Source organism: Telopea speciosissima, chromosome 9, assembly GCF_018873765.1.
Source record: "Telopea speciosissima isolate NSW1024214 ecotype Mountain lineage chromosome 9, Tspe_v1, whole genome shotgun sequence".
NCBI classification, from domain to species: Eukaryota; Viridiplantae; Streptophyta; class Magnoliopsida; order Proteales; family Proteaceae; genus Telopea; species Telopea speciosissima.
Genome location: NC_057924.1, coordinates 14,902,368 through 14,928,989, shown reverse-complemented (window position 1 = coordinate 14,928,989; position 26,622 = coordinate 14,902,368). Strand labels below are relative to the sequence as shown.

At 41.1% G+C, this 26,622-nt stretch overlaps 1 protein-coding gene across 1 annotated transcript in view; it reads left to right on the top strand.

Moving 5' to 3' along the window:
* The window catches only part of LOC122640942 (dihydroorotase, mitochondrial), a 49,024-nt gene that overhangs the window by 18,027 nt on the left and 4,375 nt on the right, over nucleotides 1-26,622 (top strand). The window contains exons 3-7 of the mRNA XM_043834239.1: nucleotides 7,396-7,541; nucleotides 22,359-22,540; nucleotides 25,300-25,436; nucleotides 26,107-26,272; nucleotides 26,353-26,469. Of these exons, the coding sequence (XP_043690174.1) occupies nucleotides 7,396-7,541; nucleotides 22,359-22,540; nucleotides 25,300-25,436; nucleotides 26,107-26,272; nucleotides 26,353-26,469 (748 nt within the window). The remainder of the gene's footprint in view (nucleotides 1-7,395; nucleotides 7,542-22,358; nucleotides 22,541-25,299; nucleotides 25,437-26,106; nucleotides 26,273-26,352; nucleotides 26,470-26,622) is intronic.

The window sequence follows — 26,622 nt, the reverse complement described above, 5'->3', positions numbered from 1 at the left end:
TTTTTTAATGTGAATCATGTATGTTAGCCAAACATTGTCGTTCCTCTTATCCATATCATGGTAATAGAACTGCAGCCCCTTCTCACATTGTGCATACTGATGTTTGGGGACCTTCCCCTACTACTTCTTTATTTGGCTTTCGTTATTTCGTGTCATTTGTTGATGATTTTTCTTGTGCTACATGGACTGTTCTTCTGAAACATAAAAGTGATGTTTGTGATGCATTTCAGCATTTTTATCAGATGATCCTTACCCAGTTTGAAACTCGGATCAAAATTGTTCGGTCTAATAAAGGGGGGGAATACAAGTTTGGTGGCCTTCAAACCTTCTTTACTGATCATGGCATTATCCATCAGCTTGCGTGTGTTGACACCCCCCAACAAAATGGGGTTGCTGAAAGGAAAAATTGCCATCTATTGGAGGTTACCCGTAGTCTCTTGTTTGGCATGCATGTCCCCAAGACCTTCTGGTCTGCGGCTCTTCTTACGGCCTCCTTCCTCATCAATCGCATGCCTACTAAACTTCTTGACTACGAATCTCCCTTGGACATTCTATCTCCTATAGTCTCTGCTTTCTCTCTTCCTCCTAAAGTCTTTGGATGTGTTTGTTATGTGCATGTTAATAAATCACATCGCACTAAACTTGATCCCAAAGCTCTCAAGTGTCTCTTTCTTGGGTACTCCTCTACTACCAAAGGTTACAAGTGCTATCATCCCTCCTCTCGCAAGTGTTTCATCTCCAAAGATGTGACCTTCCTTGAGTCTGTCCCTTTCTTTGCACCCTCTCAGCATCCTCTTCAGGGGGAGAATTGTGGTAGTGAACAGGTTGCTGATCTCCTTCATTCCTCCCTACCTATCTCTCCCTTTATACTTGACATTGGTAAGCACAGGGCTATGGGTGTAGATGTGAATACAGATCCGGATGTTGACAATGATACTGGTAAGGATAAGGATTACCATATTACCTACAAGAGAGGTGAAGGCTTGCATAATGAAAGAAAGAAGACCTACCAAGAGTCCTCTTTGGATCCAGATCCACATCCTGAACCTCCTCAATCAGGTGATATTCCTTCCCTTCCATCTGACTTGGACCTTCCCATTGCTGTTAGAAAAGGGAAAAGAGCCTGTACTAATTCTATAGCCCAGTTTGTTTCCTATGATGCTCTTTCTCCTACAGGTCTTGCCTTTGTTACTGCTCTCTCTACTGCTTCTATTCCCAGGAATGTGGTTGATGCTATGTCTGACCCAAAGTGGAGACAAGCCATGTCCGAGGAGATGATGGCCCTTGAAAAGAATGGTACTTGGCAATTGGTGGACCTTCCAAGGGGACGTGTCCCAGTTGGATGCAGATGGGTCTACACAATCAAGTATAAGTCAGATGGGACAGTTGAGAGATACAAAGCACGGTTAGTAGCCAAGGGGTACTGTCAAGTTTATGGGATTGACTATCAGGAGACATTTGCTCCTGTGGCTAAGCACAACTCTATAAGAGTCCTATTATCCTTGGCTGCCAATAAAGATTAGCCACTATATCAGTTAGATGTGAAGAATGCCTTCCTTCATGGGGACTTGGAAGAGGAAGTGTACATGCAAACTCCACCAGGCTTCAAAATGCCTTCAGCTGAAGGGAAAGTGTGTCTCCTCAAAAAGGCTCTATATGGTCTCAAACAGTCACCAAAGGCATGGTTTGAGCGCTTCCGATAGGCTATTCTAAAGGATGGGTATTCCCAGAGTCTAGCTGGTCACACTCTCTTTACCAAGCGAGGAGATGGTACCATTACAGCCCTCATAGTGTATGTTGATGATATTGTAGTCACTGGAGATGATCTGGTTGAGATTAAAAGATTGAAAATCTACTTGGCTCAACAGTTTGAAATCAAAGATCTAGGTCCCTTGAAGTACTTCTTAGGCATTGAGGTATCAAGGACCAAGAGAGGAATCAACATATGTCAGCGGAAATTTGTTCTTGATTTGTTGACAGAGACAGGGATGTTAGGATGCAAACCGGCAAATTCTCCTATTGAATAGAATCACAAACTAGGAGAAGATTGTGGTCCTTCTCTTGTTGATGCGGGAAAATACCAAAGGCTTGTGGGGAAACTTATCTATCTTTCTATGACACGCCCAGATATCTCTTACGCAGTGGGAGTTGTGAGCCAATTCATGCATGCCCCCAAGAGTGGCCACTTGGATGCAGTGTATCGCATTCTCAGATATTTGAAGTCTTCTCCAGGGAAAGGACTGTTGTATGTAAAACACAGTTACTTAAGAATGGAAGGTTTTACTGATGCCGATTGGGCTGGATCCATTATAGATAGGAGATCTACCTCGGGTTATTGTACCTTTGTAGGAGGTAACTTAGTTACATGGAGAAGCAAAAAGCAACATGTTGTGGCCAGATCTAGTGCAGAGGCAGAATTTAGAGCTATGGCTCATGGAGTGTGTGAGCTCATTTGGTTGAAGAGACTAGTTCAAGAATTGGGATTTGGCACTGAAGGGCCTATGAGGCTATCTCTGTGACAACAAGGCTGCCATCAGTATTGCTCACAATCCTGTCCAACATGACCGAACTAAGCACATTGAAGTTGATAGACACTTCATTAAGGAGAAGATGGACTCTGGCTGTATTTGTACTCCTTTTGTGAAGACCGGTGATCAGGTTGCAGACATCTTCACCAAGGCTCTCGCCTCTCCTCAGTTTAGTACTCTCCTAAGCAAGCTGGGAATGCATGATATATATTCTCCAGCTTGAGGGGGAGTGTTAGATGTGTATAGAGTTGTAATAAGGGTAGTTCTGGTCCTAGTCTTGTTACTAGTTACCTTATTATGTAATTCTGTATTTTCTTCTTTTTTACCTTTTACCTCCCTAGGGAGTGAGTTGTAATACTTTAATTTATGACTTTGAAGTAATATAGATGTGTGGAGATCTCGCTCACACACACAACCATTACAACCGAAATATTACTCTTCCATTCTCTTGCTCTCTTCTTCTTCTCTTCCTCTCCACCATCTTCCTCCTCTTCTCTTACCTACATCCTTAAACTAAAATCCAACTCTTCAATCCCAAGAAAATATCTTAGCTGTCCTAGATCTTTTATATCAAACTCCCGTCCCAAGAAAGCCTTCAGGTGAGAAACTTCGTTTGTATCATCACCAGTCACAACTATGTCATCAACATAAACTATGAGAAGAGTGACCTTTTCTCCCTTTCGCTTGATGAACAGAGTGTGATTAGCATGACTCTGTTTGTATCCATAGGAGACCATGGCTTTATGAAACCTACCAAACCATGCCCGTGGAGATTGCTTCAACCCATAGAGTGCCCTTTTGAGCCTACAAACTTTCCCATGGGTCTTGTCAGAGGAAAAACCCGGAGGAACATCCATATAGACCTCCTCTTCCAACTCCCCATGAAGAAATGCATTTTTTACATCTAACTGCTGTAGGTCCCAGCCAAAGTTGACAGCACAAGACAGTAAGACCCGGACAGTGTTCAACTTCGCAATAGGGGCAAATGCCTCCTAGTAGTCGATCCCATAAGTCTGAGTGAAGCCTCTGGCCACAAGCCTGGCTTTATATCTATCCACTGTTCCATCTGGCTTCTGCTTGACTACAAACACCCATTTGCACTCGACTGGTTTCTTATCCGAAGGAAGAACAACTAGCTCCAATGTCTCATTTTTAAGTAAGGCCATCATTTCTTCCATCATGGCTGCTTTCCACTTTGGATTTGCAATCGCCTCCTGCCATTTCTGAGGAATCGAAACAGAGGAAAGAGAAGAAACAAATGCACGATAGGAAGGAGATAAAGCATCATAGGAAACAACATTGGAGATGGGGTGTTGGGTGCATGACCTAACGCCTTTACGAACAGCGATAGGTAAGTCAAGGGAAGGATCCTTACCAGATGATGTAGTAGGGTCTGGATCTGGATCAAGTGCAGACGATTGTGGAGGTGGTATGGTGGTGGTGGTAGTCTCAACTTGTCCTGTGCGCTCCAGGGTATATACCTTATCAACAGGGATTTGATTGACTGGTCTACGCTCCCCCTGAATAGGAGCCACTATAGGAGCTGAAGTTACAGAGGGCTCCCCCTGAATAGAAGCCGGAAGAATAGCAGACACATCTTCAAAACCCTGATCTTGCTCCCCCTGAAGAGGTGTTTGGGAATAATATGACAAGGACTCATGGAAGACAATATCCATGGAGACAAAAGTACGACGAGAAGGTGGATGGTAACACTTGTATCCTTTCTGGGTCGCAGAATAGCCCAGAAAAATACACCGAATGCTCCGTGGATCAAATTTCTCATGAGGATGATGATTGCGGACATAGCAAACACAACCAAAAACTTTGGGGGGAACCACAAAGGAGGAGGAACCCTGGAGGAGATCAACGGGGGAATGGGAGGGAGGTGGGTTTTGAAAACCTAGATCAGAGTGTATTTGGCTCTGATGCCTTGTTAACAAAACAGGAATTTCGTGAATAGCTTGAATGATCAATGAGATAAGTCAAGCTCTCTATTTATAATAATAATAATAAAAGAGATTACAAAGGGAAACACTGTTCACGACACTATTCACGGCACTGCTCAATACACTGTTTACATGAACAGTGTCACAGCCCAAATTACAATCCTACCCTTGTTCAAAAGTGCATAAATAAAGCATAAATAAAAAACCAAAAATACCCTTATAATATCGGGTAACACATCTCAACAAGAAGTTATCCCCATGCAAGGCAACGACTATTTCTGAAATACCTCCCATGCAAGCTGTCCATATGGGCCCACACCATTGTTCATGTGAACAGTGTTCAGTGATCAGTAACCTCCTTGAACTGCATCGAAAGCTGTATGAAAGTATATTCTTTTGTACTGTGCATTTTTACATAGTTCGAAAACTAAATTTAAAATTTTTTGGTAATTTCGAATGGGCCGAGACGAAACACCATACAAAATAATGGAGTGCATTTGTTTCGACCGAAATTTCTGAAATTTTGGCTAAATTTTGGTAATGTTTGTACCATCTTGCCGAAACGACACAAACTCTTATTTAAATAGCACTCTTTCGCAAGTTAAGGTCGAAATATCGACCAAAACTCAGTGGTTTTGTTGGTTTCGACCTAGAGAAGGGGAAAAATGCTGAAAACTTTGTTTTTTTGCCACATCACCACTGCATACTACTAGAATACACTGCTTGGGGTTGCCACATCACTTTAAAGAGATCAGTTACTGCTTACTGGGGAAGATTTGGTCTCATTTTCCTATTTCAGGAGCCGGAGTTGGAGCCAATTCACTAGGGAGACCTAGTTTGATCATGCCACACAGGATTTGGATCATAGTGGACATCCAACCCCATGTCCCCACGGGATGCAAGCAGATGAGCAGGGTCACTGTATGGACATTGATTGCTAGTCTAGCACTCTGGTGGGATGAATATATGGGACAGCAGAGGAAGTGGTTACCGGTGAGAGCGGCTGGTCAAAGTACCATCCATATGGTCATTTCACTAGCGTTGGGGAGCATGCATCTTCTTCATCTGTTCCCAATTTTGAGTATGACACCCACTCACATAGACATACTAGATCGTCCTTTGTCGACAGCTTCTTCTCCTACCCAGCTACCAGCCGTACATGCAGCCAACACCATCTTTTGAAAGTGGTTGGTTCTTCTCATTACAGTGACGTATACCCTAGGATAGTTTACCTGCAATATGTAGATGAGATCGTTTCTTAAATAATTAATCAATATTATGTTCGTTCATCCATTGGTGCATAATTTACTTGCCAATTATGTCTTATAATCCTAAAACAATATGTAGAATAGTAAACATTACATAGGGTATACAATAGGGTTCGACGTTTACTGCCAACCAAGGGTGCAAATCCAAAACACCACTTTGTGTGATTTGTTTCCCCCCCCCCCCCCTAATTTGAAGGTTTTCATATGTTTATTTAGCCTAAAACAAGGTTTCACTAAAGTTTCGGAGCCTACTATGGCCATTTGCCCACCGAAACATCAAACCGAAACAAGCTGGAAAAAAAATGCATGGTTTCGGGGGTTTCAACCTGACCGAAACACCGAAACAAAATGAGATATCGAACTATGCATGCAAAGGCATCTCAATTTAACCCGTTATTTTAATGGTTATTTTTATTGTATTTGATCTATCTCCAGTAGTACTTTGAGTAGAAGATCCTTTCCCTTTAGTTATGGTGGCTTAAACTATAGAGTGGCTTCTGATGTTCATTTGTTCTCATCTGCTTACATGTGTGGAAAGGGTAGCATTTGTTATCTTCACATTATGCTGTAGTTTAGAGTTTAGATCGGAATCAGTAAATTAGTCATAGCAATGATTGATTTACTTTCTACTGGTTGATGGACCTATTATATCAATTACTAAAGGTGGAACTCAGAGGAAGCAGAGGAAGTCGGATAGAGATTACTATTTAGTTGGAATCATGAGTCAGTAAAGAAACCGGAACATCTGTAACTACCCATTTATGGTACATCATCGCATTTTTTCTGAGCAACCTTTCTGATATTCAATCTCCTTCCCTGTTTTGGTGCAATAGGCTCTTCCTGCAAAACCCACTATCACAAGCTCAAATATTTTTACTCATATTTGTACCCACCTGTTCCATTCTGACCTTTTACTTTTGCTTTATAATGCCAACTGGAAAATGAAACATGGGCAAAAGCTATAAATTGATCCAATTGTTTCTCCAACCAGCGTAAAAATTTTTTCGTTCAACCAATTATTAATTAAAAGGCTTTACCACAGGATCTCTTCTATCATATTGATCCTAGCTTATCCACTGAAGAAAGAGAAGAAAAGAAAATAATATCACTTTTACTGGTTGAAGTTACTTAGAAAAGCTACTATGTTCTGATTGTTCTGACCTTTTAGTTATCTTTAAACGTCAACAACAACTACAGATTTGTTCAAGCATTTCTTCTGTCAAGCCTGGAGACCTTGACCCTTCAACTGAGTAGAAGGTTTTAGCATGAAGTGTCATGCTTGATCCTAGCTTACTCACCAAAGAAGAAGGAAAGAAGGTAAAATTACTTCTCTAATTATACTCATTAAAAAATTCCCTGATTAAGGTATAACTCGAGTCTTAAAAAGATATACTGAACCAAATTGTTTTTACTGATGCAAGATTTGTTTGTCCCTAATTTGTATTTGGATTTCGTAGTTGTAGACTCTTTTTCAATGTTAGTTCACTTTGAATTTAGCAAGTTATTGTGCTGTTTCCATTCAGAATGAGGTTTTACATTTGATTTCCATTATAGCTAAATTGGAGTGCTCTGTATATGTTATTGGTATCCTAAGAAAGTTTTTATTCAAGTAGTTGATTGGTTACTTAATGGCATATCTTGTTTCCATACTAGGCATTGGCATTTCCTTTTGGAAAAGTTGAAGGATCTTTTCCTGCAAATGGCAGAGGAGTGAAGATGGAGCTTTCAGTTACACAGCCCGATGACTGGCATCTTCATCTTCGTGATGGTGACCTTCTTAGTGCTGTTGTCTCTCACAGGTGTTTATTTTTAGCATGATTATTCATGGCTTATTTCTAGAATATTCCTGGAATCGTTTGGAATCAGGTATTGATAGTTGATATTTTAATGCAATCTGATAATCCAGATTATGGATCTTAGATGCAAGTAGGTTCAATAATCAAAGATGTGATTAGATCTGAGATAAAGGAAGAAACTGCGTTGTTAAGGGGATAAGTCAGATTGATGGAAGGGGAGGGAAGAGAGATGAGATCGATCTTCTTGGGAGGAAGAAGAGAGAAGAAGAGAAGAAATCAGGTTTGGGATACCAATCCCGTATGCTCTGCTCAACAACACTAAAACTCTTGGGAAAAACTCAGTCTTTACTCAAATCATCTCTACTACATTCAATAGAGTAAATAAACTCAAAACAAAACTCCTAGCTATTAAGTATCCTAATGTAACTCAAACGCTCAACTTAACTATTAATCCTGTGTACTAACATCATCCCCACTTTATGGATTTATAAATTAGGCTCATTATATTTAGTAAACCAAAAAATAAGAAGCTCAAGGTTTATCGAACCCAACCATGGGCCAAAATAAAGTCTTGTGAAGCCCGATTGACCTAATTGGACAATCTTTACTACATCAATTGCCACGGTGTTTGAGAAAAACTCGCCCTCGAGTTTTGTAAAACAGGAGAATCAGAACTACTCTATCGACGTTTACAATCATCGGCTTTGATGGGACAATGATTCAGCTATCTCACGATCAACCGTCAAGATCTCCTGACGATCATGGGTGAACGATCTCTCTGATTGGAATCTGATCGTGGGGTTCACATTTGCAATCGAAATGTTGATTGATTCCTCAACCTCAATCTTGATGGGACAATTTACTTCAGCTTGATCGTCACTTTCGTTGTGCACATTTTCTGCCATCTCTGATTCGTCTTCTGAAGCTTTTATCATGCTCGACATTTCATCACAAAACCTATTAGTATTATCAACAATCTTCCGAAAATCTGTTCTGAAATCAAGAAGCCCTGTTTGGAGATCACAAAGTCTTGTTTGCAGTGTACGGAGACCATCTCTAATTGAAAGGAATAAATCATATATATCAACCTCCATGATGTATCCTCTGGTTCGGTTCTAATACAAATTGATGCAATTTGAAAATCTAGATTATGGATCTTAGATGCAAGTAGGCCCAATAATCAAAATATGTGATTAGATTTGAGATAAAGGAAGCAACTGCGTTGGTAAGGGAAATGTTAACAAAACAGGAATTTCGTGAATGGCTTGAATGATCAATGAGATCAGTCAAGCTCTCTATTTATAATAATAATAATAAAAGAGATTACAAAGGAAACACTGTTCATGATCCTGTTCACGTGAACAGTGTCACAGCCCAAATTACAATTCTACCCTTGTTCAAAAGTGCATAAATAAAGCATAAATAAAATACCAAAAATACCCTTATAATATCGGGTAACACATCTCAACACTCCCCCTCAAGTTGGGGCATAGATATCACACATGCCCAACTTGACTAGACTAGGATAAAACAACTTCCCACTCAACCCTTTGGTGAAGACATCAGCCAGTTGATGTCCTGACTTCACAAAAGGGATACAAATCTGCCCACTCTCTAACTTCTCCTTGATGAAGTGTTTGTCAATCTCCACATGTTTGGTACGGTCATGTTGCACTGGATTGTAGGCAATGCTAATTGCTGCTTTGTTGTCACAGTACAACATCATTGGAAGATGAACAGAACCACGGATATCAAGGAGTAAACTCTGAAGCCACAGTAACTCACATATGCCCTGGGCCATAGCACGGAATTCAGCTTCAGCACTAGATCTTGCCACAACATTTTGCTTTTTACTCTGCCATGTGACTAGATTTCCTCCAACAAAAGTACAATAGCTAGAGGTAGATTTCTTGTCAGGAGGATGGTCATGAGGAGATGGTCATGAGGAGACAAAAGGATCCCCTTTCCTGGAGCTGACTTCAAGTAATGGAGAATATGAAGAACAGTAGCCATGTGAGTGGAATAAGGATCATGCATGAACTGGTTCACAAGACTCACAACAATGGCAATATCTAGTCTGGTGTGGGAGAGATAAATCAGCTTGCCCACCAATCGTTGATATCTGCCCTTATCAACAGGTTCACCATCCTTCTCTTGCAGACGGGTAGTAGCCTCTAAGGGAGTGTCACAAGGATGACAACCAAGCAAACCAGTCTCTGATAGTAAATCTAGAACATACTTTCTCTAGGAGAGAAAGATGCCTTTTGGAGAACGGGCAACTTCAATCCCAAGAAAATATCTTAGCTATCCTAGATCTTTTATATCAAATTCCCGTCCCAAGAAAGCCTTCAGGTGAGAAACTTCATCTCAGTATCATTACACATCAACTATGTCATCAACATAAGCTATGAGAAGAGTGACCTTTTCTCCCTTTCGCTTGATGAATAGAGTGTGATCAGCATGACTCTGTTTGTATCCACAGGAGACTATGGCTTTATGAAACCTACCAAACCATGCCCGTGGAGATTGCTTCAACCCATAGAGTGCCCGTTTGAGCCTACAGACTTTACCATGGGTCTTGTCAGAGGAAAAACTCGAAGGAACATCCATATAAACCTCCTCTTCCAACTCCCCATGAAGAAATGCATTTTTTACATCCAACTGCTGTAGGTTCCAGCCAAAGTTGATAGCACAAGACAGTAAGACCCGGACAATGTTCAACTTCGCAATAGGGGCAAATGTCTCGTGGTAGTCGATCCCATAAGTCTGAGTGAAGCCTCTAGCCACAAGCCTGGCTTTATATCTATTCACTGTTCCATCTGGCTTCTGCTTGACAACAAATACCCATTTGCACCCGACTGGTTTCTTACCCAAAGGAAGAACAACTAGCTCCCATGTCTCATTTTTAAGTGTGGCCGTCATTTCTTCCATCATGGCTGCTTTCCACTTTGGATCTGCAATTGCCTCCTGCCATTTCTGAGGAATAGAAACAGAGGAAAGAGAAGAAACAAATGCACGATAGGAAGGAGATAAAGCATCATAGGAAACAACATTGGAGATGGGGTGTTGGCTGCATAACCTAACGCCTTTACGAACAGCGATAGGTAAGTCAAGGGAAGGATCCTTACCAGATGATGTAGCAGGGTCTGAATTTGGATCAAGTGCAAACGATTGTGTAGGTGGTATGGTGGTGGTGGTAGTCTCAACTTGTCCTGTGCGCTCCCGGGTATATACCTTATCAACAGGGATTTGACTGATTGGTCTATGCTCCCCTTGAATGGGAGCCACTGTAGGAGCTGAAGTTACAGAGGGCTCCCGCTGAATAGAAGCCGGAAGAATAGCAGACACATCTTTAAAACCCTGATCCTATTCCCCCTGAAGAGGTGTCTGGGAATAATATGACAATGACTCATGGAAGACAATATCCATGGAGACAAAAGTACGACGTGAAGGTGGATGGTAACACTTGTATCCTTTATGGGTCGCAGAATAGCCCAGAAAAATACACCGAATGCTCCGTGGATCAAATTTCCCATGAGGATGATGATTGCGGACATAGCAAACACAACCAAAAACTTTGGGGGGAACCACAAAGGAGGAGGAACCCTGGAGGAGATCAACGGGGGAGTGACCATCAAGGACACGGGTAGGCACACAATTGATGAGATAAGCAGCAGTAAGAATGGCATCACCCCACTAGTGAGAAGGAACCTGCCGTGCAAACATAATGGCCCGGGCTACCTTAAGGAGTTGTCTATTTTTCCTTTCAGCAACCCCATTCTGGGCAGGTGTGTCAACACAACTAGTCTGATGGACAATACCATGTGCAGCCAAATAAAGTTGGAACTGACCCTCCATGTACTCTCTGGCATTATCACTGCGTAAAATGCGCAAGATGGCATTGAATTGAGTCTGAACCATACGATGAAATAACTGAAAACAGCGGAAGACCTCACTTTTATGGCTCATCATGTACACTCAAGTGGCATGAGTATAACAATTAATAAACGAGACAAACCATCGATGACCAGAAAGGGAAGTACAACGGGCAGGAACCCACACATCAGAATGAACCAAAGCAAAAGGAGTCTCACTTCTTTTATTTAATGAAGAATAACTAGAACGAGTCTGTTTGGCCAAAACACAAGCCTCACATAAAAACTCATTCCTATTACAATGCTTAATCAAACGCGGAAACAAAAGAGACAAAGTACTAAGGGATGGATGACCAAGTCGACAGTGCCAGAGATGAAGGTCAGGGGACGAGGTGGACTGTAAATGATGAGCTGTAGAGGAAGCCAAATGCAAAGTAGAAGGCTGACCTGGGTCAAGTAAGTAGAGACCACCCTGCATCTTATCACCCCCAATCGTGCGCCCCGTCTCCAGATCCTGTATGACACAATGAGAAGGGAAAAAAGTCAGTTTGCAGTTCAGATCTCTAGTTAGACTACTAATAGAGAGAAGGTTGGTAGAAAAGGACGGAACATGCAAAACATATTTTAATGAAAGGGTAGGTGAGCAGCGTATGGAACCCTTCCCATTAATAGGAGAAAGGGAACCATTAGCTACTCGAACACTGTCTTTGCCAGAAGATGGAGAATAAAGATGAATACATGGGAGGAGCCGTCATGTGGTCGTGGCACCGGAATCTATAATCCAAGGATCGGATACAGCCGATGCACACAGACATTCTGACTGGAGTACTTGAGGCAAAATTAGAATCAGGAGGGGCAGCAGGTGCAGATGCCGTAGTGGAGGCAGCGGAAGAGGCCTGTAGCATGTGACGGAAAGCTAGGAGCTCATCCTGAGTAAGCCCAATGTCAGATGAAGGGGTAGCAGCAGCAGTAGTAGTAGGAGAATCAGCCATATGAGCCTTGAGCTTAAACTTCCCACGAGCTTTCTTTTCCTCAAAAGCAGTAGGCTTCCCATGGAGCTTCCAGCATTGAGCCTTAGTATGATAGAGCCTGTTGCAGTGTTCACACTTGACAGGACCTTTAGGGACAGCAGTACCACCATCAGTAGTGGTAAGAGAAGGAGTACTAGAAGCAACTTGCAAGGCGGATCGATCAACAGTAGAGGAATGCAGCATAGCAGCCCGACGAGATTCTTCATTATGAACCAAGGCAAAGGCCTGCTCTAGGGATGGAAATGGGGACTGCCCAAGTACTTGCACCCGAATAGGATCAAACTCTATATTTAGTCCAGCCAAAAATCATAGACACGTATTTTGTCAACGTGTTTGCGATAGGCAGCCGATCGATGCGAGAGGGCTGATAGTCGGAGTAATGATCCAATTGCTGCCACATGTTCTTGAGGGTAGCATAGTATTTGGAGACAGAGAGATCCTGTTGGGTAGTGGCATTAGCCTTCTTTCTAATCTCATAGACCTAATGCCATCTTTCTAATCTCATAGACCTGTGCATTATTCCCCGTGCGACCATAAGTCTCTTTGGCACCATTCCAAATAGTATGGGCTGTGTTCAGTAGAAGAAAATTGTCTGAGATATCCCCTTGCATAGAATGGATCAAGTAGGACATCACCATCGCATCATTAGATAACCACTTGTTGAGCTGAGAACCCTCTTCCACTGGTTTAGTTGTTGTCCCAAGAAGATGGCCAGTGAGGCCACGACCAACTACTGTCAAATAGGTAGACCGAGACTACTTCAGGTAGTTAGAGCCATCAAGTTTGGATTAGGGCAGCAAGGGGAAGAAAATCAGTCCGGGGCTGGGGAAAAGTTTGGGGGGAAGGGGGGGAGGGGGGGGGGGGGGGGGGGGGGTTGGGGAAGGGGTGGGGGGGGGGGGGGGAAGGGAAGAAAAAAAATAAAAAAAAGATGAAGAAGGGGGGGGGGGGGGGGGGGGAGAGTGAAAAGGGGGGAAAGTAAAAAAAATTAGGGTTATTTTTTGGAAATGTTTTTTAGTTTTTATTACAAAAAAAAGGGGGAGGGGGGGGGGGGGGGGGGGGGGGGGGGGGGTGGGGGGGGTAATTTAGGTAGATGGGGGGGGGGGGGGGGAAAGGGGGGGGAGAAAGGGGGGGGAGGGGGAGGGGGGGGGGGGGGGGAGGGGGGGGGGGGGGGGGGGAGGGGGGGGGGGGGGGGGGGGGGGGGGGGTTTTGTTAGGGGGTTTTTTTTGTTAAGGGGGGGGTTTTAAAAAGGGGGGGATTGTTGGGTTGGGGTGTATGTATTTTTAGTTGGGTAGAGCTAATAATTTTTTTAATTTTTTTTTTATGATTTTAGGGAGGAAAATGTTATTTGAATTATTTTTTGGGTGAGTTTTTTAATAAATTAAAATATTATAATTTTTTTAAAATAAAATAAAAAAAAAAAAATTAAAAAAAAAAAAAAATTTTTTAAATTAGGGAAAAAAATAGGGGGGGGGGGGGGGGGGGTGGGGGGGGGGGGGGGGGGGGGGGGGGGGGGGGGGAAGGGGGGGGGGGGGGGGGGGGGGGGGGGGAGAGGGAGAGGAGAGGAGAGGGTTGGGGAATAATTTTTTAAATTATTTTTACAATTGTTAAAAAAATATTAAATTATAATATTTTTATAAAATTTTTTTAAAAAAATTTTAAATAAAAAAATGGAGAATAGTAATTTAAATATTAATTATATTAAAAAAATTTAAAAAAAAAAATAAATAAAATAATAAATAAAAAAAAAAATAATTGTATGGGAATAGATAAAATAAGGGTTTATTATATAATTTTAAGAAAAAATAAAGTGTTAGTGTGGGGGGGAGGGGGGGGGGGGGGAAGGGGGGACGGGGATTGGGGGGAGGGGGAGGGGTTTTTTTGTTTGGGGAAAAAGTGGGTTTTGGGAGGGAGGGTTTTTGTTTGGTTTGTTTTTTTTTGTTTTTTTTTTTTTTTTTTTCCCCCCAGGGAATATATTTTTAGAGAGGGGGGGGAAAGAAAAAAGAAAAAAGGGGAGTTTTTTTGTTGAGGGGGGGGTGTTTTAGGATTTTTGTTAATTAAAAAAAAATTAATTTTTTTTTTTATAAAATATTTTTATTTTTTTAAAAAAGAAAAAAAAAATTTAATTTTTGTTTTTTTTTATATTTTTTTTTTTTTTTTTAAAAATAATGGGAGGAGGGGGGTTGTTGGTGGAATGGATTAAAAAAAAATAATTAAAGATGGGGGGAATAGGGGGTGGGGGTGGTTGTGGGGGGGGTGAGGGGTGTGGGGAGGGGGGGGGGGGGGGGGGGGGGGTTTTGGGGGTGGGGGTTTTTTTTTTTTTTTTTTTGAAATTTGGGTGTGGTTGGGTTTTAGTTTGGTGGGGGAGTTGGGGAGGGAGGGTATTTAAAGGAATTTAAAAAAAAAATTTAAATTAAAATTTTTTTTGGAATTATTGAAAAAAAAATAAATGAGGGGATTTTAAGGGGGGGGGTGTTTTTTTGGGAGGATTTTTAAAATAAGTTTTGTTTTTATTTAATGAATGAATTTGAGAGAAAGAAAAAATTAAAAAAAAAAAATATTAAAAGGGGAAAAAATTTAAATAAATTTAAAAATTTGGATTAAGAAAATTTGGCATAAATTAATAAAAAATTAAAATGAGAATTTTTAAATTAAAAATTTATAAAAAATTAATAAGAAAGGAAAATTTTAGAAAAATTTTTTTTGGTTTTTGTTTCTATTGTGTTTGGTTTGTTATTGGTTGGGGGAGGTATTGGTTTTAAATTAAAATAAAATAAAAGTAGTTTTTTAAAAATTGGAAGAAAAAGTTAGGTTGGGGTTTTGGGGGGGTGGGGTGGGGGGGGGGTGGGGGGGGGGGGGGGGGGGGGGTTGGGTGGTGGGGTTGGGGGGGTGGGGGGTTGGGGGGGGGGAGGGGGTTTGGGGGGGGGGGGAGGGGGGCGAGGGGGGGGGGAAGTGGGGGGGATTATGGGGGGGTGGGGGGTGAGGGGGGGGGGGGGGGGGGGGGGGTAAGTTGGGGGGGGGGGGGGGGGGGGGGGTGGGTGGGAGTGGGGGGGGGGGGGGGGGGGGGGGGGGGGGGGGGGAGGGGGGGGAGTGTTGCTGATTGGGGAAATTAGGAGGGGGGGGTTGGTTGAAATGGATTGGGTTGGGGGGTGGGGGGTTGGGGGGGGTGGGGGGGTTCGTGATTTTTTTTTTTGGGGGGTGGGGGTATGTTTTGGGGCTGGGGGGGGGGGGGGGAGGGGGGGTGGGGGTGGGGGGGGGGTGTGGATTTTTTATGGGGGTTTGGTTTTTTCTTTTGTTGGGGGGGCGAGGAGAAAGGCGGGGGAAGGAAGAAAAAGGGGAGAGAACGACTAAAAAGCAGGGTAGGGGGGGGGTTAAGGGGGGGGGGGGGAAGAGGGGGGGGGGGGGGACTGGGGCCAAGGGGGCGCAGGACAACACGGGGGGGGAGGGGTTGGGTGTTGTTTGGGGGGTTGGGGGGGGGGGGGTCTGGTTCTTTGGGGATTTTTTTTGTTGTAAAATGTTTTGTTAATTTTTTTGTTGTAGGGTAGGGGTTGGGGGTGGTTATTGGGGGGTGGGGGGAGGGGGGCGTCACCTTTTTCTCGCGGGGGGGGGGGGGGAGGTTGTAATAGGGAGAGGGGGGGGGGAGTATTTGGTGGGGGGGGGGGTTTTTTTTTTTTTTTGTTTTTTGTATTTTTTTGGGGGTTTTTTGGATTTATTTTTGAATTATAATTGTAGGTTTCCTATTATGTTGTGGTTTGTTGCTTGTTTTTGTTAAGGATGGGTTGGTTGGGGGGGGTTGGGGTGAGGTTGGGGAGGGGGGGGGGGGGGGGGGGGGGGGGGGGGGGGGGGGGGGGTGGTTTTGTGGGGGGGGTTTGATTTTGAGGGAAGATGGGGGGATTTGGGGGAAGTGAAAAAAAAAAAATAAAAAAAAAAGGTGAAGAGGGAGGGGGAGGGGATTAATTTTAAAAAAAAAATGTAAAAAATTAAAAAAATGGAAAGGGGAGGTTGTTTTTTTCCTTCTTTTTGTTAATTTTTTTTTTTGGGGTTTTTTGGGAAATTTTTGAAAAAAATTTTTTTTTTTTATTTTAAAAAGGTTGTTTTTGGGGGGGGGGTTTTTTTTTTTTTGTTTAGAGTTTGTTTGGTTTTTTTTGTATTATGAAATAAAATAAATTTGGTTTTTTTTATTTTTTATTGGGATGGGGGGGGGGTGGGGGTGGAAGTTGGATTGGGGTTAAAGGGGGGTTGGGGGGGGGAATAAGGAAAGGGGGGGGGGGGGGGGGTTGGGGGGGGGGGGGGTTTGGAGAGGGGGGGGGGAAGGGGAGGGAGGGGGGGAGGGGTTTATTGAATTTGTTGTTAAATTTTTATTTTTTGTTTTTGGATGAGGAAATGGGAGGTTTGTTAAGATGGGGATGTGTTAATATTGTTGGGTTGGTGGGAGTTTGGGGGGTTGTTCGATTGGTTTTTTTACGGGGGGTAAAGGGGGGATTGGGAATTTGGGGGAGGGTTTGTGTTTTTTTTTGAAACGGTTTTAATTTATGGGGAGGGGGGAAGGGTGGGGGGGGGGTTTAGTTTTCACGTCTGGATAATTAGTGATATTTAATTGCGGGGTGGATAAAAAAAAAATAAAGAAATTTCTCTAAATAATACAAAAAAAAAACGGTTAGTCATTCAATTTTTTTTTTTTTTCTATTTTCGTTGGTTTGTTTGAAAAGAATGGGGGATGGGAGGGGGAAGGGAGGTAAAGGGGGGGGGGGTGTGGATTTGTTTTGAAGGGGGGGGGGGTGGGGGGGGGGGGGGGGGGGGGCTAAAATGGGGCTTTGGGTTTTTTTTGGTTATGGGGGAGATGGGGTTTGGTTGTTTAGGGAGGGGGGGGAAGAAGGGTTTGGCGGAGGGGGGATTTTGATTGGGGTTTAGATATTTCTCTATGGGGGTGTTTTTTTGAAGGGGTGGGGGGGGGAGGGGGGGGGGGGGGGGGGGAAGGGGCGTTGGAGTTGTTATTTTTTTTTCTTTTTTTTTTATTAATTTTTAAAAGAATGATTAAAAAAATTAGTAGGTTTAAACCTTTTTGTTTTACTTTTTTTCTTTTTTATTTAAATTTTTTTAGGGGGGGGGGTGGGGGTGGTTGGGGGGGGTTTTTTGGAGGGGGTGGTTGATAGAAAGACATACCGGATAGAATTTAAGAGAAAGATTAAATTGGGGGGATAAAAGATAAAAATTAGGGAATTAGGTGGGAAATAAACAATAGGTGAATTATTACATTTCAACTTTCGGGGTTTTTACAACTTTTTATTTCATTTTCTCTTTGGGAAATGAAATTTTTTAATTTTCTGTTGGGTGGGGGGTTGGCCCTTCTGGGGGGGCCGGGGGCCGGGAGGGAATGGGGTTTTTGTTTTATTTTTTTTTTTTTTTTAATTTTTTTGGGGGTGTGGTACCACCAAACACTTGGGAAGATATCTTGTTGCCTAAAGGTAGATAGATCCTACCGCTCAAAAATGGTATCTAGGAACGTGCTCGTGGTGGGCTTGGGGCCGTGGATATCTCTTGTGCCAGTGCTTCTCCTCCTCCCATCTTGTTGCATTGGTGCAGCTGAGCCAGATCCACTAGCTCCTCTTGCTTGCTCATATGCTCTTATATTCTCAAAATGAAAACTTTGCCTACTCTCCCAAAGTCTCTTTGGTAAATCCTATATTCAGCCTCTAATTGGAACTCACCAAGGCCTATATTCAAGATTTCATCTCCTACTCCTCCAAGGATGTCTACACCAGGCCTCTCTAGAACTACCTCATCGAAAGCTATTTGTTGTCTTTCCCTATCAGCTTTCTTTGTTCGTATTCCTCTCAAGTTTTATGCCATTGCCGGTTCATTTGGCTAGGAATATTTCGGCATTTGGCAACATCCTTGCCCGACTAGACAAATGTTCTTTTAACCTAGTTGCTCCTCTAGAATTTAGAATCTTTCCTCGAGTTACAAGACTCCATGTAGCCATGCTATATCCCCCATTGTGTAAGAAATATCTTATTTTTTTACACTCGTTACATAAAAAACATATATTAGTAACAATTACAGGACTTAAAGTAAGGTATTAAACACTTAAAGTATTGTATTCATAACTATTAAATATAATATGAAGCTACTAGAACAATCAAATACCTATCTCTTATTTATTCCCTAACCCTAGTATTTATTTATTAATTAAAAATAATATTACAATTTTTATTATAAATAATTATACCTTTAATTTAAACTATTACAACATAATGATGTATTTGACATCATTTGAAGTTGACATTATGTTCAAATGTTATGCATAATTTTTCAACAAAAACAGGTATTTTTCCTTAATTTTATATATTTTTAAACTATTTTAATAATATTATTATTAAATCTGAAAAATAAAATATTTTTTTTAATGGGTGAAAAAAAAAAAGGATTCCATGAGGCTGTAGAGCATGCAAACTTGTCTAACATACTTCTCACATCCAAACAATAAGTATTTATCCTATTTTTTTAATTTTTTTTTGAAAAAAATCAATTTTTTTCAGAAATTATAATAAAAATTTAATAACCCAAAAAAATTCGCCTCCATCAAGTGATAAATCGCCAAACTTGTATAACATAACTCAAAATCACACCCATCTACCAAGATTTCATCAATTTTTTTCGAAAAAATAGGTTTGGGGAAAATGGGTTACCTTTCAAAAACCTTCACAAACTTGAGCAATCTTCCAAAATTGAGCTGCAATTTTCACTTTGGCACCAAATTCAGCTTCCAAAGGTTTGAATCCAACCAAAAATGAAGAAGGGAAGAGAAGAATTGAGAGAAGAAGAGAGAGTTGGAGAGAAGAGAGCAAAATAGAGAGTTCTCTGTCGAGCTAAGGCTGTTTACAACCTGTAGATGGCTTAAATGAAGTTATTTGGGTCAAATGACCCAGCCCCATACCCGAGACCTGCTATTCAATCCGAGATCTCTCCGAGATTTTACATTTTTCTTCTGTTTTTCATCATAAATCGAGCCCAAATCGAGACGAGATCTCGGCGAGAAAGTGCACTTCTCAGTTTCGGATGCCATCTCGACTCGGTATTACAAAAAACCGAGAATCTCGGCGAGATCTCGCGAGATTTCGGACTATGGAAATAGTTTATTTATCATGTGAGAATGGAGAAGAAAAAAATGGAAAAACAAAGAATAGGAAAGGAAAAAAGACAGATGAAGATGAGAATTTTTTTAATCACATAGACATGAGAAATATGATGAGAGAGGGAGACCGGAGGAGAATGGGGAACACAGGAATATAAAAGGCTTTGAAAACCGAGGTTGTCTTCATTACTGGTTCCCAAAACTGACACTACACAAAAGCATGTAAACCGATTGTGAATCGAATACCGAAAACCGATAAAACCGAACCGTATACAAAATGATTCTGATTTTGGCTGATTCCTATCCAGTTTGGTTTTGATTTCACCTTATCAAAATGTAAATTGCACCGCAACTAAACCGAATAACCAGAACTGCACCGATTGACACCCTTAATAGAACCCAACCATGGGAAAAATGAAGTCTTTGAGGCCCGTTCGACCCAATTGGACAATCAAAATTGCTTCATATTTGTAATATTGGCCCTTATTTATTTTCCATTATGGTTTCTTCTAGATGAGCGCATGTCTCTAGATGAACACCAATTGAGATGCTTTATCTGGTAGGTGCTTGGTTGGTGCTCAAATTTTGGAGAGAATTTATTCTTATCACCCTTGAATCACGGATTCACGGGTGAAGTTTCATCCCAAAACAATATGCTCCTTAGCACACTCAACAGGTTGATTTTGGTTAAAATTTGGACGGCTGGCTGGTCACACACAGCAAAAATTTGCAATAGAGGGTAGACCATATGACTTAGTTAAAGAGGGATGGATGAAGTAGAGAGGTGCGTTCGGAGTGTTGTGTGATCTTTGTATTCCTTTACTACTGAAGGAAAATTCTGTAGGACAGTAGTACGACCGGCTATGATGTACATGGCGGAATGTTGGGCAGTTAAGAAGCATTTTACAGATAAACTAAGTGTAGCAGAGATAAGGATGTTGAGATGGATGTGCGACAAAACTAGGAAGGTAATGTAGGACAGATTTGAAAGCTTCAAATAGTCCCTGAACAGGATCTTAAATCAGGGAATGAATCACACTTTTAAGATATTCAGGCTGTAGTAAACCTGATGGAAAAGGATGTGAAACAGATTAGAAGAAGATCAGACTGTTGAGTAACAGTTTAGGGACCTGAAACAGAATAGAGGTATATGGCTTTAGGTCTGAAATAAGGTAGGAGTTAATGTCAAAGGTTTCTATGCAATTAGCAGGCTTAAGCCTTCCTACTGATTACATAAAACAGGTCAAAACTGCAGAAAAACTTAACACGGGAAGGTAAGGGAGAAAATCAATAACTGCAGATCAGGTGGTCAACCGAGGCTGGATCGAGTGCTGTTCTTACGGTGCTACAAGGTTCGATCAAAAGATGGGGAAGATTGGATGGTCAGATTGGGCTGGGGCTTGAGGTGATGGAATTAGAAAGTAGGGGGCAGAAATAGAAACTAACTAGAGTATTGGTCTGAAACTTGCAGCAGAGAGGATCGAATGTGGAAGACAGTCTTCTAATGGTTGTAAAACAGCACAGGAGTGAAGAACACAATTGATAATAGCCTCCCGGGATTCCCACCACAAGGAGTCGACTGGATCGAACTTCAGCCCCTTCTTCCTCAGATCAAACACTAAGGAAACTTCATGGGGAGCAAGCAAGCATGCAAACAGCAGCAATATTGTTGAAGCAAAAATCGTGGGCTCTCTTGTGCCCTCTTGAGTTGCTTTATAGAATAATAGAAGGGAGCAGCAGGGGGTCCAAAATTAGAAGCTTCCCAAATTAGGAAGTTTCCAATTGATCCCCCTTTGCTTGGAGTACAAGGCACAATCAGTTTCTAAACTGATGTGAACTAATTGTTGACAATTACTAATAAATAAAAATAGAGTAAAAGCAACTAACATCAACTAGACCACTAAACTGGACCACAACTTAAATTGAACCACATAGAACCGGTTCAATTGAACTAACCCAAAACAACTTAAAAATAACTAAGTAAAGAAATAAACTATTTAATCCCGTATGCAACCTTATTACCCATACTTTAGGCTCATAAAAGTAGCCTATTACTTTGAAAACCCAGGGGATCAAAGGTCCAACACATATATAATCCAACCCAAGGCATATTTCCAATAAAATAAGCCTATTTAGGTGATCTAACTGCATCAGAAGGATAAAGTAAGGAATGGCCATATTAGAGCTGATTTGGGAGTTGTCTCGTTAATGATAAGCTTCAAGAAAACCGTTTGAGGTGGCATAGCCATGTTCAAAGGAGGCCTTGGGATGCACCCATAGTTATCAAGGTGGGAAGGCGACCATGGCGTTTTAGAGGGTAAAAAATCAAGGCGACATCGCCATGGCGGTAAGGCGCCTGCCTACGCGTCCAAGGCGACCAAGGAGCCTGGACGCCATGGCGTCGCCTTGATAACTATGGATGCACCAATATGGAGGAGTGATCTGATTCAGGTCAAAGGAACTAAAATAACTAGGGGGCAAACCTAAAATGACCCTAGGAGTAGTGAGGAAAGACATGCATGGCTTAGGTCTAGTTTCAAGTATGACCTCAAATAGAGCTGATTGGAGGGCAATGATCCATGTGGCCGACTCCATTTATGTGGGATATTTCTGTGTTCCTTTCTTTTTACTATTATTATTTATAGTTTGTCTTTGCACGGATCCATGTAGCCGACCCCATTTAGTTGGGATAAAGCTTAGTTCTTGTTGTTGTATTATTGTTATTATTTATTATGCTTTTATTGCCTAAGTGCTATTCTAACATAATTTTCTCTGCATATAGTGCAAATCATTTTGGAAGGGCAATTGTGATGCCAAATCTGAAACCTCCTGTCACCACTACAGCTGCTGCTATGGCTTATCGAGAATCCATATTGAAAGCATTGCCAGCAAATAGTGATTTCACTCCTTTAATGACACTTTACTTAACAGATAAGACCAGTCCTGAGGAGATCAAACTAGCCAGTGAGTCCAACCAGTGAATATGATATAATTTTAGATTTGAAATGCTTAATATTCCAAAAGTTACTATCTTTTTTCCCCCTTGCTTCTTTTGTGGTTTTATTATGGTAAATCCATATAACTTCAGATATAAGTTCATCATAAGGTATTAGAATTTACTGAATTGCAGTGTAATATATCTTTCTGTGGCTAGTTTTGTATCGATTCCACATATTGACAATGACTACTTATGCATACCTACAAAAACAAAAAAAGGACTACTCGTCTAGTTATTCTGCAGAAATCATGTTACTTTGAATATAAAGATGAATTTTGTTGTGCAGTGTCAAACTCCTTCATCCATTCAACATCTTCACTTAAGGGTAACACACAGTTAAAGAATATTCGGATATAGTTCAGAAAGTTACCAATTAAAAGGTTAGCTAAGCTTGTTTTGATAGAGAAAAGGGGCATCTCAAAAATTAAAAGTTCTCTTACAAGGATGCCTAAAATGAAAATTTTATTTTCAATATCCAATATATGCTTGAAATTCTGCAGTGATTTGGATCTTTTTTTTAATTTTAAAAAAACTTAATTTTGATATATACATATATTGGCTGCTTTTACTTAATGGGTCAAGCTGTTTGTAACCAGGCTGGTTACAGCAGATTTTGTAACCACTTTTTTCTACCCTTGCCCATGATAGAGTACGATATTTTGAGATGGGGATTGTTTTGAAATAGGACTTAAAAGTTTGGGACCACTTCCAAAAAGTTAGATTCTATCTTAAAATAGAAAAAAGATTAGTTATGTAACTTCTCATTTGCAATTGCTAAAGCCAATCCGAGTCTTTTCTTTTCCTTCTCTTTCTCAACCTTCTTCTCCGAAGTCAGCACATCTGCAACTACAAATCTACAATGTTTCAGATGTGCTATCTTGAGATCCTTCAACCTCATGAAACTCACAATCCTCAAAGTAATGGCTGCGCAATGGATCGGAAGAGGGTGAGGAAGTCCACCCTTGTTGGTCGGTGTGAAAGGTTGCCCCAGCCTCCTCCCATGCACCAAGATGCAGCAACTGTTCTACATGATGAAATTGCTCTGAGCCTCTGAATTGACTTGCCTTTGCATGCCGACGGATTATACTTCACTTGCTTGCCACAATAGGAGATTCAGTTCATTGATAGCATATGGCTGCCACTGTGGACAAGCAAATGGGCATCGCCGAGCACTGGGTGTACATGGTTTGTGACACTCAGGGGTCATAGATGCACCGCTTTGTCTCCCTAAACGGCACTGCCTTGCCAGCCATCCTGCGCCATGGCAGACCGGCATTGCATGAAGCCATCAACCCACCAAGTTCAAGGCTCCCTTTCCCTCTCCGGCTCTGGCACCGGCACCGGCACCCCTCCCCTTTCATCTCCCTCCTCACAGTCCCAACCCCATCGCCACTGGCCCTCTTCTGCTCTTTCCCCTTTGGTCTCAACTTCCTGAAAGCCAGAAGAATGCCATGAAAAAGTTCTACATTTATCTCAACAAAACAGACCCAAATCATGTCATAGAATGAATTCGCTTGCAGCAAATCAATCGATCAACCACTCATCTCTATTTTCCCTATCTGAAACCCTCTAACTCTGATTTTATACCTGATTTGTGTGAAATTCTTACTTCAGAGTCCCTTGATGTCTCCAAAATTCGTTGACAAACATCCCTTATGAGTTCATTGGATACTGTGTAGGGATTAATGGGCTCAACAATTTGAATTTAAGTAAGAACTTGTTGTCTTGCCTTTTGCCTACTATTGGTGATTTTGGTGAGTTGCAATACTTGGACTTTGTCTTTTAAATCATTAACTGGAAATATTGATTCTCAATTAAATGGGTTAATTGGAATCATAAGCATGAATCTGAGCTACAACCGGTTCAATGGCTTTCTTCCTACCCAACTTGGTAAAGCAATGGTTTTGGAAAAATTGGAACTTGCGTCCAACCACTTTGAAGGTCAAATCCTTAAAGAGCTGATGATGTTGACACATTTAATTCTCTTTGATCTCAGTACTAATCGGCTTTCTGGGTCTATTCCTGATAGGATAGGACAGCTCTCTAAGTTGGAGACCCTACCTATCTCAAGGATTGAGACACTATCTTGGTTTTCTGGTTATCCGAATGGCTAGAGAGACTTGTCGGCCCTCTCCATCACTGGTGTTTCAAACAAGAGAGAGAGAGAGAGTTGGTTGGAATGCGTAATTCCTTTTTCACCCTTTAAATTAAGGAATTTTAGTTATTTCAGTCTACTTGACATTATTATATGTGAAATTACCCCATTTACCCATATGTTAAAAGTGAAATCAGTTGTGTCGAGGGGCTTATGAAGTCTGGTTACAAATTCTGTTTGTAACCTTCTTGGTTACTAAACAGACACACCCTTACTTAATTGTTTATATATTTACATGCCTATCAAATTTTGTGGTAATTAATTACCAAAGTAGATGATTTTCAGCTCTAAATGGAATCCTGATCGCAGAGTGTTTCATTGGAATTTTAATGAACCTATATGGTTGTAGGAAGATAGAAATGTTTACTGTATATTAACATTATGCTGTTCACATTTTGTGTGCATCTGAAAAACACTGTTTCTCTGGTATGACGGAAAAGAGTTCATTATTAGCTTTATAAGTGAAATGTTGCTCAGCTAGCTCATCGTAGTCTTTCTAAAATGCACTTGTGTAGCACAAATCAATGTTTTATCATTTGGTTTTAATAAAAATATTGATTGGTTTGACAGGGAGGAGTGGAGTGATTTTTGCTGTAAAGTTGTATCCAGCTGGTGCTACTACAAATTCTCAAGATGGCGTTACAGATCTTTTTGGGAAGTGTCTACCTGTTCTTGAAGAGATGGTTGAGCAGAATTTGCCATTGCTGGTATTTTTCCCAGCAGACTTGACTCCAATATAATGGGATTCCAACTTGAAGTTAATCTATTGATTTGTTTAACGCTTTAGAATTTCCTCTCCATACCTTATGAGAAAGATTTCAGTAATACTGTTAAGTTCTTTAGAAGCAAAGATTCCTGAAGATATCCTACTAGTTCCATCATGAAAAGTCTTTGAAATTTTGATTTTACTGTGCTTTACTGAGTGATGATGTACTTTAGGACAAACAACCGATTTGCCTTCTATTAGTTGGGAACATCCAATTCTCGTTTTTGAACATAAATAATGAATACAGGTAGTTTATTAACTTCCTTTTTTAATTGTAAACTTTGAATAATTTTCTGTATTTTTCCATGTACTAGTTACTCATTTTCACAGCCAGATCTGGTCCTAGTTGCATGCATACTTTCACCCCAACCCAATGTAACTAGTTATGACATTCTGTGGTCCATTTATCTTGTCTTCATGAAATTTGTACCTCTGAGACTGTTGCCTGTGTGTAATTGGGATTTGGGATTTTCAAATGGGTATAGCTAGTGTTGGGACTTTAAGGAAGCTTTCATATGATGAAAACTGTCACCGTTACAAGCATCACCTTTTATTTTTTGTGGGGAAGGATGTTTACTTAGATGGCTCCATTTCTGTGGGCTCGTTTACAGGTCCATGGGGAAGTTACAGATCCAGAAGTTGACATATTTGATCGTGAAAAGGTCTTTATTGATACTGTGTTGAAACCATTAATTGAGAAGCTTCCGCAGCTGAAGGTTGTAATGGAGCATATTACCACCCGGGATGCTGTGAAGTTTATCGAATCTTCTAGTGAAGGTATTGTTTGCCCTCTGTATTTGTAATGCCTATATCGGAAGTATTTATTTTAAAGTATTTCCATCTCTTTTTGATGTTAGGAACTGTTGCTGCAACTGTTACACCGCAGCATCTCCTTCTCAATAGGAACTCATTGTTTCAAGGAGGATTACAACCACATAATTACTGCCTTCCAGTATTGAAAAGAGAGATTCACAGTATGTTTCCATTGTCTTTTCACATTGCGTATTTTAAGGTTTTCACTTTTCCTGTGTGAATTCAGTCTCTTTGACTTGTTTCTGTTTGTTGCAAATCCTTAAATTTTTAAGGCATCAAGCAAGTATGCATACTCAAATGAATACTAATTATTT